Source organism: Lonchura striata, chromosome 10, assembly GCF_050655825.1.
Source record: "Lonchura striata isolate lonStrDom1 chromosome 10, ASM5065582v1, whole genome shotgun sequence".
NCBI classification, from domain to species: Eukaryota; Metazoa; Chordata; class Aves; order Passeriformes; family Estrildidae; genus Lonchura; species Lonchura striata.
In genome coordinates, this window is record NC_140712.1 from 13,238,858 (window position 1) to 13,255,152 (window position 16,295).

Here is a 16,295-nt window from a genome sequence, read left to right on the forward strand (position 1 = left end):
CCTTAAATCACATCCAAGTTAAACTGGGCTGAATATATAATGGAAAACTTGCAAGAAGGTCCTTGGAAGAGTGAGATTTTGTGGTACCTGCTCTTTTCTACTGACGTGTGCTTGTGATACAATAGAGGTGGTAGGATAAAGAAATCAAAAGGAAACAAAAAGGCAGTAATCACACATTTTTAATCCACAAATGTGATAATATATAATATATTTAAGGTGACCTGAACATTGCCCATATTTTAGCAATGTTCATACCAAGCTACAAGTACAAAAGTAAACAATGAATATACAGGATATGCAAGTATGAGAAATACTTGAAAACATATCTTTCCTTAAGGCTACTCAGATTATTTTTAAATAAAACAACAGATGTTCAGCTGGTGTGTTTAAAATACCAGAATCTGAATATTGATACTTGAAACACACAAAAAGTCACAAATACAGGATATCCCTTTCCTTTAGACATCTTGAATGTTGAATAATCTTTTTCTGGCCTTGAAAGAAGAACCTAAATTTGTTTGCCACAAATGAAACACACAAAATCTGACATGTGCACCGGGACAGGAGCATTGGATACAAGAAATACAGTTCAAAAGCATCAGTTGACAAGTACATGCCTGGAAGAAATGCAGGTAATGATGCATGTAAATATGGCTCTGCAATGGCTGAACTTGCAACCCCAAATGTCGCTGTTTCATTTCTGTGTTGCAAAGGAGTTGTCCATCTTCATTACAACTAAATCTACTTTTAATGGTTAAAGGAAATATGGGGGGGAAATTTACACCATTAAAAACTGTTCTACCAATGTCTTTCACTTTTACTGTGCTTCAAATGAGTTCTCCTAGGAACAGGTAAAAATCCATCTAGGACAACCCAAGAGAGAATAGGACCTGGGTGTGTGTATTCTCAACTGTATGAAGGTATGACAGTCAAAACTGTTTTTGCAAGAGATAAAATATAGTTATTTTGGGGTGAGGAAAGCCAGGATAATAAGAATTTTGAACACCTTTCTCAATGCCATAGTATTCAAGAATTTATTTAAATGAGAAACATGAGGTTTTTTCTTACCCTAAAGTAATGAGTGATCAATCTGTAAGCTTCTCTTAGAGAGGAATGGCTTTCAAATATATTTTCTTGTCTTTGTCAACTTTCAGATACATGCATCTCTCTATTATACTATATATGATATGGAAGGTATTACCCCCAGATGATAGCACTGTCTGCTCTCTGTGTCAGCTGAAAGGAGAGGGTTCCTGATACTGCAGTGTCAGGAGATAGAGATGAGTCTGGAGGATAAATGGAGAGGACAAGGAGAAGAGAGATTTCTGAACATGTGTTTTTCACTCTGGATCAGTCTCCACCTACCCAGGTTCTGCAAGTGGCAGCCAGAGCATCCACTCTGCTCCCACACCCCCTGTGTCCAACCACGACTGTACAAAACCCACTCTTTCTTGGCAAAATGTTTTCAGTTTGAAGACATTGCTATATCTTGTTTCAAAAAAACCATGGAAAATTCACTGAAAACCTTCTGAACAAAAACTCACTCCAGAAACTCACCAGAGTCACTAAGGCTGTTCTGTTTTGACAACTGTGGATATGCTACACTTGGAGGCACTGCACGAATTGTGGATGGGGTTCCTTTGTATCCCACCTCTGATTTACTGTAGGCACAAATGTCACGGGTACATTAAACCAAGAGCATTATCTGGGCTGAATATTTTGAGGATCAGGGATGTAAATATTGGTGTCTGAGGCATGCTGCTCCTCACAAGGGCAATTTCAAAATCTTCACAAAGAGTACTTTGTTCTGTCAGGCAGAACAGTAAGAGCAGCACAACCTTCAGTCTGAACTCACCTGCTGTTAGCCAATAGACAAGCCCTGAGAGCAGGGGAACTGCTGTACTACTTTATCTGCCTTTGAGCTTGAACCACTGAGCTGCTTTTCAAATTAAAATGAAACCTCCTCTCTGTTGTTAGCAGGTATAAAACTTAACTGATGAAACTGTTGCTTCACAGAGCAGTTCTTCAGATTTTCTCCTGCTTCAGTTTGTATGATTTGTTACCCTCTTATTAGATTTATATACCATGTAAAATCAGAGATGTTTTCTCATGTTGATTCCTGATCCTTTTTCAAGGAGTGAACTTAATCCATTACAGCCCTACTTTCTGTCAAAGCCTTTTCAGTTCGCCTGGAAATAATAAAAATATATGCACCAAGGGCCTTGGGGGTAAATTCCATGTATTGCTCTTGCCTTCATCTGTCTATTTTTACATGGCCATGCATCTGAGTTTACTTTCTGTTCACATGTTCAGCCTTGAACACAAAGCCAGCGAGATCATGGTGAATAGCAATCTGTGTCTGAACAATATATATCAGCAGCCTTGTTCACTCTGCTCCTTGGAAAAGACTGAATTATCTGAACAAAACAGTAAAACTGATATAGCTTTCTGATGGAAGTTTCCCACTTCATCGTGAGCCTGGTGAGCACCTTCTGGGCCCTGCAGGGGACTGTAGTAAGACTGATGGGAAGGAAGCTTGCTTGCCTACCATGGCTTAGGAAGGGTGGCCAGTTCTAGAGAAGTTTTTGGTTGGTTTCTTGCCTTTGAGCGCAGTTTCAAAGAACCTTCTCATCCAGCAGTTTGTTGATGCCGTTGCAGATCTTTTTGAGGTACGGCCGGCAATCCCCGTCCAGGCTGTACAGGGCAGACAGAAACTCCACGTCCGCAAAGTGGTTGAAGACGTGGTTGATGCGGCCGTGGGACCGCGCCGTCAGGTGCCGCGCCACGAGTTCGTGCACGAGCTCTTTGCACTCGTTCAGCAGTTCTGCCAGCACGTTCCTGTCAAAGGTGTACTCCACCTCGTAGAAGCTGACGATCGTCATGGCCGTTTGGTTCAGCTTCTTCCTGAACTTGTCGACGATCTCCAGCTCTTCCTGGTTGAACTGATTGTTTCGATAGAGGATCCCGATTTTTATGGCCACTTTGATCAAGTCTTTCATGATTTTATGGGCTTCCTTTTTGTTTCTGGTGTGTTCCTTTGTTACTTTGTACAGCTCGTCGAAGATTTCACTGCTTGTGTCATCAATTAGCATGTTAGCCATGGTTTTGGTTGCCATTTTACTCAGGATCTTTTTCTGGGCTTGCAGTGCAAGATTCTTGGAGCTGAAATAATCGGGACCTGATTTGGGGAAGGAAAAAAGGGGAAATGTTAATTTTATTTGGTGAATTATTTTTGCAATCACTTAAAAAAAATAGTACCTGCATACTTAACTGAGAACTTGTGTCTGATGTGTCACTGACCAGGACAGTCACACCTGCAGAAACACTCCCAACACACTATTGCCAGCTATTCTTGGGGTTCCACACACCCCATGTCCTGCAGCCACTGAGGGCTTTTGCTTGCAAATAAAGGACAGAATATTCTGGCAGGGGATATATATGCTGGTTCTGTGATAGTAATTTAATTTTGTAGTTCAGTATGAAAGCTTTCTTGGCAGAGAGATCTGCTGAGATGTTGTGGTTGAAATAATACATGAAGTATCAGAGACAAGCAAAAAGATATAGTGACAAGCAATATATGAACCTTCAGAGTTACACTCTGGTCATTGGGAGGCACTGTTGTTCCATGGTAAGGCTAAGCAGATTCACAAGAATGAATTTATTTTGCCTTAATCTGTAGTATCAATGCCTTGCCCTTTTGTTATCTATTTGCAAAATTATAGAATATGACTTTTATAAAATGTTGGTGCCCCAGTGTACGCAGATCTTCACAGACAAAAATACCTGAGCTATTTACTCTATATCAAACAAATATTTTGTATTTTTGGTGTGTTACTCGTATCTGCCCATTTCACTCAGCAGAGCACCCGAACACATGGCTACTCCTGGGCTTTATCTCATGAATTTCTGTAATTCTTGGTTGAGATTAATTTGACCTTCCTCTGTTCTTCACATTAATGTTGGTTTGTAACTGATCTTCTGTGGACAAAGCAAAGGAAATATGGATATGAAATAACTGTCCAGGTTAATACTGGGGCAGCAAAGCCTCTCTTGCATCAAAGGGCATTTTATCACTGTAGCCAGGTGATGAAGAGGGTGTGTATCTGGGGGGGACAGCCAGTGAGCTCTGAGTGGTGGCAGAGTGGCCTCTTTGTTCCCAGACCCCTTCCTTGCCTTTCCCCCACCCCTCCCTCAGTGCTGCTGCAGAGGAGGTGCCCGTGTGTCCCTGCCAGCTGGGGACCTCGCTCTGCCCACCAGAGCCTGCTCCAGGGGGATGGAGGCAACCATGTCCTTCACCAGCTGCTGGGAAATCAAACCACTAAGAGATTAAAAATGACAATAAAAATCAAATCTTCCAGTACTTATTCGATTGTGGGGCCTGAGTGAGACTTTAAGCTGGTGGGGCGAGCTCCAACGCCCTTTCCAGCCTTCAGCACACGAGCTTCACTTCCCCTCTGCTCCTTACAGCTTCACGCCAGGAAAAAGGGGTGCTGGCTGCCAGTGCTCACTTGGAGTAAGTAACATTGAATTTAAAGTCCTCTTTTTAATTCTCATTTTCAAGTTGGCTGGAATATTAAAGTTGTCATCTTTGTGTGTCACAGCTGTACTGCCGAGCAATGTTAAAGAGTAACATTTAATTTCAACTGAACCACCACCTGGAAAAAATAATTCAATGTGCTTAAAAGAATTGCCTGTCATTTGGAGAGAAAATTGTGGGGCTGAGCTGCTGTCTGGAGGAAATAGGAAAAACTGTGATTTAATCTAGAAATGATAAAAGCAGGATGAAAGCATTCTTTCACTTAGCAGTACGTGGGCATATAAATAGTATCCGTGATGAGTAATTATGTGCATTTGACACACTGAAATGGTAGATTGTTAGTGTCTGTTTCTGTAGTGAGTGCTTGCTATTAATCAAGTGGATGTAGTTGATCAGCACCTGGTTTGATCAAAACCTGAATATAATTGCAGTTGATTTTTAGGATATTAATTTTACTGAAGTTCACGACACTTCAGCCTTGTGTCCCTTTGCCCAGGTGAGAGCCCAGCAGAATCTTTTGTGCCTGGCTCTGCAATTCTGTGGCTCAAAGCAAAGCCAGCAGTTGGGGTGAGTGAAACATCCCATCCCCATCCTACACCCTGGGGACCGGCAGAGCCACCAGCACCTTAAATACAGACACGTGCAGCTTCCCAACCACCGATGTGATTTGTGAGACAAAGCTGGATTTTAAATTAGCACATAAAAACTTCTAATGAACTTTTCAGAAGGGAGAGCTGTCTGGCACAGAAAACAAAGTGTGATATATGTTCGTGTATTCAAAGTTCTGTCTCTTATCCACACAACTGGGCAGTTGACCTTCAAACATGGGACTCTTTCCTGGGACACCCCTGGGTTTGGTAGCTCAGACAATGATACCACAGTTCCCAGTGAAAGGTGCAGGCTGTGAAAAGGCAGCACAGCTGGAAATCATCAGGCCAAGTTTAACTCAATATTAAGGCTGGAATGCTTTTCCACAGTGAGTCCCAAGCGTAGGATCTACTATTTATTAGCATGAGACTGAGATCCTCCTCATCTTTCTAAAAGTAAAATAAAGAAATGCATTATTGCTGCTGTAGCTTCCTCCCCGCCTTGTTCTCCTGCCTCTCCATCCTATCCTTCCATGGCACCTGCAGCCCTCCAGCCGTGCCCTCAGGCACCAGGCAGGCCCAAATCCCTTGGGCAGCTCCTTTCCCCTGGGCAGGGTGCTGCTCTGTGCTGCACAGTCTCTGGGAGCTGCTGATGGGCTTTGGCTGCCTGTGCTTTATCCCACTCAGCCGCAGCAGGCAGAGCGCTCCAGTGGGCGCAGGCAGAGCCGGGGGCAGCACTGCCTGGCACACGGGGTGCTGTGCGCTGCCCTGCCTGCTGCACAAAGTGCCACTGCCAGGCTCGGGGAGCTGAAGGGCAGCATCCCCTGCCCCAGGGAGCTGCTGCCCGGGCCCTGGCGCGGCCTGCAGCGCTGCTGGACCCGGAGATGTGTGTGCCATGGCCAGGGCACAGCAGCCACAGCCCCTGTGCAGGCATAGCTCCTGTGCAGCCACAGCCCCTGTGCAGCAACAGCCCCTGTGCAGGCATAGCTCCTGTGCAGCCACAGCCCCTGTGCAGCCACAGCCCCTGTGCAGGCATAGCTCCTGTGCAGCCACAGCCCCTGTGCAGCAACAGCCCCTGTGCAGGCATAGCTCCTGTGCAGCCACAGCCCCTGTGCAGCAACAGCCCCTGTGCAGGCATAGCTCCTGTGCAGCCACAGCCCCTGTGCAGCCACAGCCCCTGTGCAGGCATAGCTCCTGTGCAGCCACAGCCCCTGTGCAGCCACAGCCCCTGTGCAGCCACAGCCCCTGTGCAGCCACTCCAGGCTGGGCTGGCTCCGCTTTGGCTCGGGGCGCAGCTTTGCAGAGCATCTGCTGGAGAGGGAGAGAAGCTGTTGGGATTGATTGTTTGGATTCCTGCCTCCAAAATCACACTGCGCTCAGACACGCAGGTGACGCCTTGCCTTTCAAAGATCACAAGTGCTTAGCCACATGATTACATTCAGGCTTTCGTGGGGACAGCATGTTTACCGTGGCAGCCTTTTCTTACTGCAGCACATTGCTCACTACACAAAATACATCTTCACCTCCTACATACAGCAATTCTATTTTCTGCTTTCTTTCATACAGCAAAACAAATCAGCAAGGACATTATAGATGCTATTAGCTTTCAGGAACATTTCACCAAGGCTAAAAATGAAAAACCACCCTCCAAGCACACTGCTTTGTTGGGTAATGATTAGCTTCCATTATAGAAAATCTGACGTCTTAGTTTTTAGTAAAGAAAGGGCCAGTTCTGCTTCAGATCTCCTCTCACCTTCTCCCTGTCATCTAGAGAGCTGTGTATGATAAAAGCTGTTTAGAAAGCTCCTTGTGGTGGGATTGATCCTACAGCAATCTTCCATCCTTCTGCAAGTGCAGCTCTCCAGCCCTGTTTCCCCCGCCGTGGTGCCCATGGAGGGGTGGCGAGTGCCCAGCGGTGGGCAGGAGGATGGGGAGAGGCTCCCTGTGCCCAGGGAGTCCCATGGGCAGGACAGGACACCAGTGACCACCCAGCTCCTGGCACTCAGAGCTGAACATGACAAAGATGTCTCACATCCACTGAACTTAATAACACGATTGCTTAATAACAGAGTTGCTTAATAACAGAAGTGCAGAAAAAGTTTGGCAACTCTAGAGAATGGATGTAAGAGTTTTATATTTTAGGAGTTTTTGAGACTGACATGCAAGAACATCTGTAATACTCTCCAAACATTTTGATTGCAGATGGCTGTACCAAGTACAAAATGGTCAGAACTAAATACTCAGCAATACTATTTTTATGTAAATCTGCATTCAGCTGCTCTGTACAAAACACACGGCAAATGCAGTCAACCAGAAGATGTTTCCACTATGGTGAGGAGGGAGAATGGTCAACATTTGCTGGAAGCAATTATGAGGATATGGAAACCAGCCTCCTGAACAATGAATCCATTTCCCCCCCAGTTAGCCACTTAGTCAAAACCATGATACCATTTTGCAGCCAGGATATTTTCTCCCCTGGCTAATGGCTGGAAGCTGAGTTGAAGTGAACTCTGGAGAGAGTGTGGCTCCACCACAAAAATGGAGAGAGGAGGAGTTGATCTAATGGGTTTCTGTGGAGGTTGTCCCGTGTATTTTTAATTGTATCAGCAGGCTGGCTGGAATTTCACCTGACACTGAGAGCTGTTACCCAGTGCAGCTCGTCCTGGGTAATCACTTACCTCAGCCACGGCTTCACCTGCTCCAAAGTGAGACACACATGGAGCTCTGCCTGATTTTCCACTACACTGGGTGTAACCCCAGCTCAAAGCAGTCAGGGTGGTTGTGTTTTTCAGCCAAGAACTGCACGTGGTGGAGCAACTGAGTAGGCTTGAGAGCATCCTGGAGAGGTGAGTTGAGCTGTTTTAAATTAAAGGTCTGAGCTGAAATCATGAAGAGGCTGCATGTCTGAAGAGGGTTCCTGCAGCTTGGCAGGAATGGGAGGTGATGGGAACCAGAAAAGGTTCCCTGCATCTGTGCTCCAGCTGTACTGGAAGTAAGCAAAGGGCTGAATCTTAATTGAACAAGATAGAAATGCATAAGAAAGTAAAGATGATGAAGAGGCTGAAATATTTTTAGTACTCCTGCACCTTCACTTTTAAAATGCATTTTCTGCAGCAAAAGACAGGCTTCAAGGAGTCAGCAGTGCTGCTGGAAATGTGGGCATCCCTCCAGCTGCTTGCATTTGCTCAGCCTTGTAGGAGATGGACCAAGCCAAGGGTCAGGCACACTCTCAGTCTGCTCAGTGTGAGGTAGCTAGGTTGTGAAAGATGTTGTAGAAATGTGCTGTTTTGATGACTTGTGTGACCTAGTTTGAATGCATCTGTGTACTTTAACTTAGTGATATACCTGACCCTGAGCCTGGAAGTCTGGGAATGCCAATGAGGCAGTTGGATTGTAAAACTCTTGCAGTGGATATCTGAATGGTTAATCCAGTGCTGCTGCTGGTGTTGATAATTTACTGTTTCTTTATAACCTAAAGATTTTCCTGTAATGGCTCCTTTTCTTGACATAAATACAAAAAAATCTAGTTGCTTAATTTCCATCATTCAGGAAAAATATTAGAGGAAATGAGCTGCAAATGTGTGTTTTATTTATCCATCAAGTCTGACTTCCATGTTATAGGATTGATTAGAAATGTGAACTGCAGGACTTAGGATTTCAATGTAGCTCTAAAAGCAGACAGGAAAAAAAGTCCACTAAAGCCACTTGTAGTGAAGTGTTTTAGTCCTGAGCAGCCCAGGCACGAGCTCTGAGTGTGTGTATTACTCTTGGACAGCTACAGGATCACTGCAGAAGAAACATTCAGTGTTTCCAGTAACTTTAAGCCAAGAAATCCAATAGAGCAGATGGAATACATCAGCTTTCAGGGAGGGCCAATTTAAACACGTGTAAGCACCAGGGGCCCAGTGCTCAAACTTTAACACTTCTAAATTGTTACTGTGAGCATAAAAGGGTTGCTCATATCCGCAATGGAACAGGAGATTACAGACTGATAATTATATGATCCTGGGAGAATGTACCAGTACCCAAACGACTGAAAGCAGAACTCAGACATGCTGGAAATGGCAGCAACAGCCCTGTACAGAGGAAATATGACTGAATGGAAAAAAAAGACCATTTTTTCCTTTCAGCACTTTAGATGAACAGTAACTCTGCCACAAAAACAGCTCTGTCTGGGAACCTGGGGACTGGAGATTCCAACGGACAGTCTTACTTCTGCTGCTGATTTTCATCTGGCATTTACTTTTCTAGTACTCTATTGTTGCTACATACTGGAGCTGCCTTTCAATACCTGGAGGAGGTGGTGCAAGGCTGGGGGGCCCCTTCTGTAAAGAGAAGAGCAGTGCAGAGGGAGCAGATAGATTGCTGTCCTCTGGGCCCTGTCTCCAGGAGCCTGTCCAGGGGAGAGGAGCTCAGCTGCATTTTCCATCAGCTCTGTGGAGTTGCCAAAAAAGGGTCTGGCTGGGAACTGAACTGCACTGCTGTGCTCCTCTCCTGGGTCTGAAAGCAGTAGCTGGCAAGTGGCGTGTGGGTGACAGCACTGTCCCAGAGCTGAGCCTGGCTCACGGGGTGGAAACCCTCCCAGGCACTCCCTTGAATATATGGCCAAGCTGACACCACGCTGGGATTTTGTATGGCTGCTGTCTGGCATTACAAATTACATTGTACTTGGTCATATCCTGCAAACTCACATCCAGCTTGTGGAGAGGAAACCACTCCCTGCCAAAGGGGCTCACTGGGGATCATCTCTGCCACTGTGCCCCACAAACCAGTGGGCAGGACCAGGCAGCAGCTGCTTTGGTCAGGGCCCAGCCCTGCCCCAGCCTGCCAGGGACCAGCTGGGCACATGCAAGCAGCAGACACCTCTCTGAAAGCAGCCACTAAAGCTTTTAATTTTATTAACCTGCTAAAGTAAATCAGAACAAAAGCCTAAACCGGGCTGTGAATAGTATCTTTGTAAGGTCACTTTCAAGAGTTCATTTTTAATTTTGCACCTTGTATTTTGCAGCACAGGAGGAAGCTCTGCCATGGCAGCAAACACACCTGGTTAGGTCCTGCAGCTGGCAATGAGTGTGAGTGATGCAGAGCTTGCAGAGCACCCTGAGGTACACCCAGAGTGTGAGAAAGGCTTTGCTCTTAAATGAACTGCTCAGGAGTTAAAGTCTGTCTGCCAGGAGTGATAGTAAAATACCAGGGTGTTTGGGTTTCTAAGCTTTGCTATACAACTAAAAGAGGTTTTGATAAACTGACCACTGTACTTTATAAACAGGTTTAAATTCTTTTGATGTCAGTTTACGTTCATGTCCAAATACAGTGCAAAGAGTGAACACTCCTGTCCCAGAAAAAGCTTGTTTAGCTCTGCCTGACACTGCCAGACAAAAAGGTTCCCCACTGACAGCAAAGTTTTGACAAGGGAAGATTTGTTACTACCCCTTGCAACAAGTGATCCTGTTCTTGTTTTGAGACAGGTGTTTCTGACTATATTAATGTGGGGCTTTTTAAAATGCTAGTTTTACTCCAAAAGACTTCCTCTGACCAAAGAGGCATGGTGGCATACCCAAAACACTACAGCCAGATCTCATTCAAGCATGGATAGCTCACCAACCCCAGCAGCCTCAGGGACATCCTTAATTGACCAGGAATTTTTGGCCTTCAAACTATCTGTGAAGTTTTTTTCCCCCAATATAAGCTCTTCAGAAAATCTTGGATAGGAACTATTGTAGAATTTAACTTTCTCTGAAACATTTTCTGTTTTGTGTCCTTTGCCTTTCCCACGATTACCACATTTATTACACTGTCCTTTCTAGAAGACACAGCAGGGAAAAAAGAAGCTATCATGGGGACTGTGTGGCAAAAATACCCAATTAATCAAATAATTATTATCTCTATAGGAAAATTATGCTTGTTTCAATGTCTGGCCATGTAATTTTCACAACAGGATTGTAATGAGTTCTTTGATATGTGCTAAGGGGTTGTTTATTGCTTAGGAGGGACAGAGGCTCTTGGGGAATATCAGGCATATAATGAATGATAAACAATTATCTTGTTAAGGAATGAAGGCTTGTAGACTTCTTTGAAAGGATTCAACCATCATGTTCTTCCACACTAAGGTAACAATTATCCATGAAATAAAGGATTTTCTTGCCAAAGCATTGTTTGTCACAGAGGCTTAAAAGCCATGTGAAACCTTTGAAGGTCTTGCAGCTGTCTTGTTTTATCCAGATGCAATTTTTGTAGCAGCTTCTCTTTGTCAATGATCTGTAGAACTTGCTTGCAGTGGTTCCAAACTGGCAGATTTGTTCTGAACAAAAACTTGAAAAGCTGTTTGAACATTGTGACACTTGCACAGGTCTTGGGGGCTTTTAGTCCAGTCTCATGAATTACTTGAATTCTGGATGAGGGTGTGCATGGCTTTCATGTATTCTTTTATGCTCTCCTCTGGCAGGGTGAGGGAGAGAGGAAGGCTGTGGAGGCATCTGTGCTTTTGTGGGCTTGGTGCTTGGCAGTTACCACAGGCACCACTCCTGGTTAAGGGCAGGGTCAGATTTCCCTGTGCTTCTGCAGCTCAAATGCTTTCTATCCCTTCCAAAGAAGTCTCTTTAGCATGCAGGAGCTGGTTGTTCCCAGTAGGAACAAAATAATATGCTGTTAGTAGAGCAAGGCCCATCAATATCAGCCCTAAATATTAAACAAGGCCTCTGTGCAATCTGTGTGCTTTAAATAGTTAAAGTGCAGCTATGAAACAAGCTACTGGGTACTGCTTACCAATTGCTATTTTTTCCCCCACCCATTTCTCATCCTCTCAGGAAGAAAATGTTGAGGGTTTATTTTTGTGCCTTCAAATTGCTTGCTGTTGCACTACACTGCTCTTTCTCCGGAGATAAAACGTCCTTGCCTTTTACATAGAATAATTCTATTTTTGACTCTAATATATTAAGAATGGCATGAAAAATAACCACGCCTATGCTCTAGGGATGTACAAAATTCCATGAGAAAGCAAGCAATTGGGAGCCCAAGGGTAGCTGGTCTGAAGATGCTGTGCAACCGAGATGGAATTTCTGTGTAGCTTAATGTGAGGCTGAAAGAACATGGGAAGGGGGAAGTATTTCTGCTAAACCAGGTCAAGGTGAATAAACTCCAAAGAACCCCCACCAGGATGCAGCTGCAGCACCAAGTGGCAGTGTGAGCTGGGCTCTGCCATGTGCAGAGGGAGAGGATGGGGCAGCAGCTCCATCCCTGCAGGGCTATCCCGGACACGCTGCTCCTCTGCTCCCCTCTGTGGGACGGGCAGCTCTTTGGGGTGTGAGAAACACAGCTACAATTCACTCTGCCTGTGTGCCTTTGCCTTGGGTTTTAAAAACAGGCAAAACCCCTGACAAGAGCACTGTGTCTTCTCAGCTTGCAGTGCTTCAAGCACTGAGCCAGTGCGAGCTGGCTGGGCTGGGTCACACCTGACAGGGAGTGTGGAGATGCAAGAGGCCAAGGGCTGCTAAAGCTTGGCATGAGTTAATGGCATCTGTGTATCTGGCAAGAGAGGGAGATACTTTTTTATGGACACTGTGTGCTATTGTTTTCCTAATTTGGTATTTGGTTGCTTGATACTTGGTTTTGAATTAAGAAGGTGATGGATGGAAGGGGAATAAACTAATGCCAGATATCAAGGGCAGCTGGAAAAACATAGTGTTGGTCCCTAAATGAAAAGGCCAGAGGAGTTGTTAATTTGCACATTTAATTCCAGCCATGCTTCCAAACTCTGTTTATAACAAAATCAAATGAGGGGAAGGTGAAGAGGACAATAATAGCAAGAAATGTCTGACAGCAGTTCACTTTCCTAAGTCAGGAGCAGACACTGTAGACTGATCACAACACATTTAAAACTATTAAGGAAAGAAGGTTTCCTTAACCTTTTGCATAGGCTATTTATTGTCTAATTTTTATTCTCTGTGTATGTGTTTTGGGGGAGTCAATTACAAAAATTTTTTTTTGAAGCTGTTGATTAGTTCTCACAGGTCTGGAAGATGAGGGTCCCATTTGGAGCTGCTGTTTGACAGTGCACAGAGAGGCACAGCTGTGGCTATCTGACAGCTGGAAGGGCAGGACTGTGATGTGAGTGTCACTAAGCAAAGGATGTCAAACCTGCTCCAACAGGAGAGCCTGGTGTGGGCATAAGGGAGCTTCAAGTGAGGCTTATCCTATGATGGACTCATGTTCCTTAACAGATTAAACAACAAAAAAAAAACCCCAAGCCTCCCCCTCAACAAAACAAACACAACCCTTTAACCAAACAGAAAATCTCACTCAGAACACCAACCCAAAACTATTGCTAGAAGTGGCTCTGCAGATGTGTCTATTACTAAAGAAATAGTTTTCTGACCCCTCCCCTTAGTGATATTGTCTATGTCACAGAATCATTACTTACGAGGTATGTGGGTGCACTTGTCTCTGTATTTATAACAGTTTTCACTCCCTCTATGAATGCAAAGGCCTGGAGTTGTAAATACATCTAATTTATCACTGACTGCAGTCCAAAATTTTATCTCCTATTCTGAGATTGTGCAGGAGGTAAAAAAGGACTTAAACAGATTTGGAAGAGTTGATGCAAATTGTGAAGTCTTTCGGGGTAAAGAAGATGCTCTGGATTAATTCATGGCTCCCCCTGCAAGGACTCTCCTCATGCCTTTCAGAGCATCCCCTGCTCCCTCTGCCCCAGTGCTGTGTCCCACTGCAGGGTGGAGAGCACCAGCACTTCTGAGCCAGGTGTTGAACTGTTGCACTTAGAGCAGGTTTCAGGTGCAGACCTGAGCTCCAACGTGGGAGGGAGGGTTTCACTGATGCTTGAAGCAGTTTTGTTCCCTCCAGCCCCAATTGGTTGTTGATTGTGCTGCAGCTTTATGAGCCCAGCACAAAACCAGATGGGAATGTTGCTTATGTAAGTTCATAAAAGACCTAAGGGTACCCTTCCTTTCTGAGCAAGAGCTGCTGATAATATCAGTTTCTGAATGATGCCTGCTCTGGTTTCTTTTAACTCATGTGAAGTTTTTGAGGTTTTTTTAACAATTTCCTTTCAGATTTCTAACAGACAACCCCCCTGTGGCCTTGCTGAAACAAGCCCTGTTTGCTGTTTGATTATATCAGCCAGCACTGATATTGCAGAATCCACCCACAGTGAGTTAGTTCAATGCGTAGTTATAAATGAGCTAGTGGTGTTACAAGTTTAAAAGAGAAAATTTACTCTTAAATGTCACTGGCTTCTCCTTGCTGACAAGCAAATGAATAATTTCCTTCCTTTTCCTTGTAGTTTAGGTATTTTCCCCCTTCCTCAACAGAGAGGAGATTAAGCCTGTGCTATACTGAAAGAGCTGCCCACATATGAGCACTGGAGCTCTGCACACCTTTACAAGAAAATCTGACCTCAATGTGTCAATATCCTCGATGCAGGGTGAAACCAATGTTTATGTTTTGTTTCCTGCCTGAAAGTGCTAGTAAAGTATTTTTTAGCAACAGCGAAGCTGAAACTGAAAGGACAGAAGATGTGACTACTTAGAAGAAAAGTTTGCTGTTTAGTGTTGTTCCCCAAAGAGGAGAACAAAACTAGAAGAGTCTCGGTTTACTTATTATTTTGAACAATGCTTTACTGTTTGCCTGGTTATTCAAAAGAGAAGGAAAGGCATTTTTATGGTTGCAGAACATTAGGCTGTGCAGAATCCTTGAGTAACTTTATTTTTCTTTTTTTTTTTTTCTTTTTTCTTTTTCTTTTTCTTTTTTCTTTTTCTTTCTTTTTTTTTTTTTTTTTTTTTTTTTGTTTCTTTTCCCCCTGTCCCTAGAGAAAGATTAGCTGCTGGGGAGATGGCCAACCTAGATTCTGAATGGAAAACTCGTGAACAAAGGAAAAATTAATGCTGGTCAATGCAGCTGGGATTCATCACACTCTCCATCTCTTACAAGTTTTTTGCATCTGAATGGGGATTTATTGGTAGGAACACATTGCCTTATGCCTCAGATGTGATCTATAACCTTGTTTTCCTTTAAAATGAAGTCTGATTTTTAATGTATCCTTTGTGTGATCTGCTCCACACTGCTTGTCTACAGTGTCAGGTCAAGCATCTGATCAAGATGCACAAAACACCAGGAATGAATATGTGATGAATTCCATCCCTGTGGAAAAAAGGACACAGATTACTATATCTATCTATTCCACATGAACCAGATCACCTGCTGTATTCTCCACACTTGTCCTCTGTAATCCTGCCACAAGGAATGACCACTGTGGAAAACTTAGTCTAGGCTAATGAAAGCTGAGCCTTACAGTACAAGCAAAAGATTATTTCCTTTGTAAGGAAGGAAAACCTGGGAAGGTAGAATTGAAGGTCAATTCTGTTCCTCTTGGTTCAAAATCTGCATGAACATTATCTGCCAAAACTTACTGTGTCTTAGTGTTGTACACCAATGAAAGAAAAAACCCTGAATTTATACTGGGAAAAAAAAAATAAATGAGGAGAAACCTGACAACTGGTGATGGTTTCCTTGTTATGGATTTAAAGCAAACTGCTATGCATCAGTATCTTCACTTGAGGTAACTGACCCATGCAGCATAAATAACACCTGACAGTCAGGGCTCCTGCAGAGGATAAACACTAATAAAAATAATCTGGTTTTCTGCTTTTACCTTGTTCATTGTGTGTATACATACTGCAAAGCACATCATGCCAGGAGGGAAATGCTGATAACAGGGATGCTTTTGCTGTCATCAGTCTCTAATAACACTGCAACAGCAGTGGCTGTAACCACCCATGGTGCTGAAGTTCACTCAGAGTACAATTCTATTCCAGGAAAGCAGAAATGGGAAAGATGCTGGAAAAGTACTGAAATGGTCAAGACAGTTCTTAGAAGGTCTGTTTCATTATTCTGAGGCATGTGAGTGACAGCAATGTGTTGTGTAGGGGTTTATATATATATATGTATGTATGCACATGTATCCTCATTATATAACACTGCAGCTCCAAGGAGTCAGGATTGAATTTGCATAGAAAAAAAACATAAATCACTGCTTTGCAATACCTACAGAAAAGCCTGCCAGGACAAGCCTCAGCAACAAGCACAGACAAACAGAACGTGCCATCCCTCATGGCTTCAGTTCTGTGAAATCTCCGAGGACACAGACACTGGGCTGA

The 16,295-nt window shown here is 44.0% G+C and overlaps 1 protein-coding gene across 1 annotated transcript in view; it reads right to left on the reverse strand.

Moving 5' to 3' along the window:
* Positions 1–161: 161 nt before the first annotated feature.
* TIPE3 (TNF alpha induced protein 8 like 3) overlaps positions 162–16,295 on the reverse strand; it is a 45,650-nt gene continuing 29,516 nt past the window's right edge. Inside the window, exon 2 of the mRNA XM_021537455.4 lies at positions 162–3,178. Within this exon, the coding sequence (XP_021393130.3) occupies positions 2,616–3,178 (563 nt within the window). The 3' untranslated portion in view covers positions 162–2,615. The remainder of the gene's footprint in view (positions 3,179–16,295) is intronic.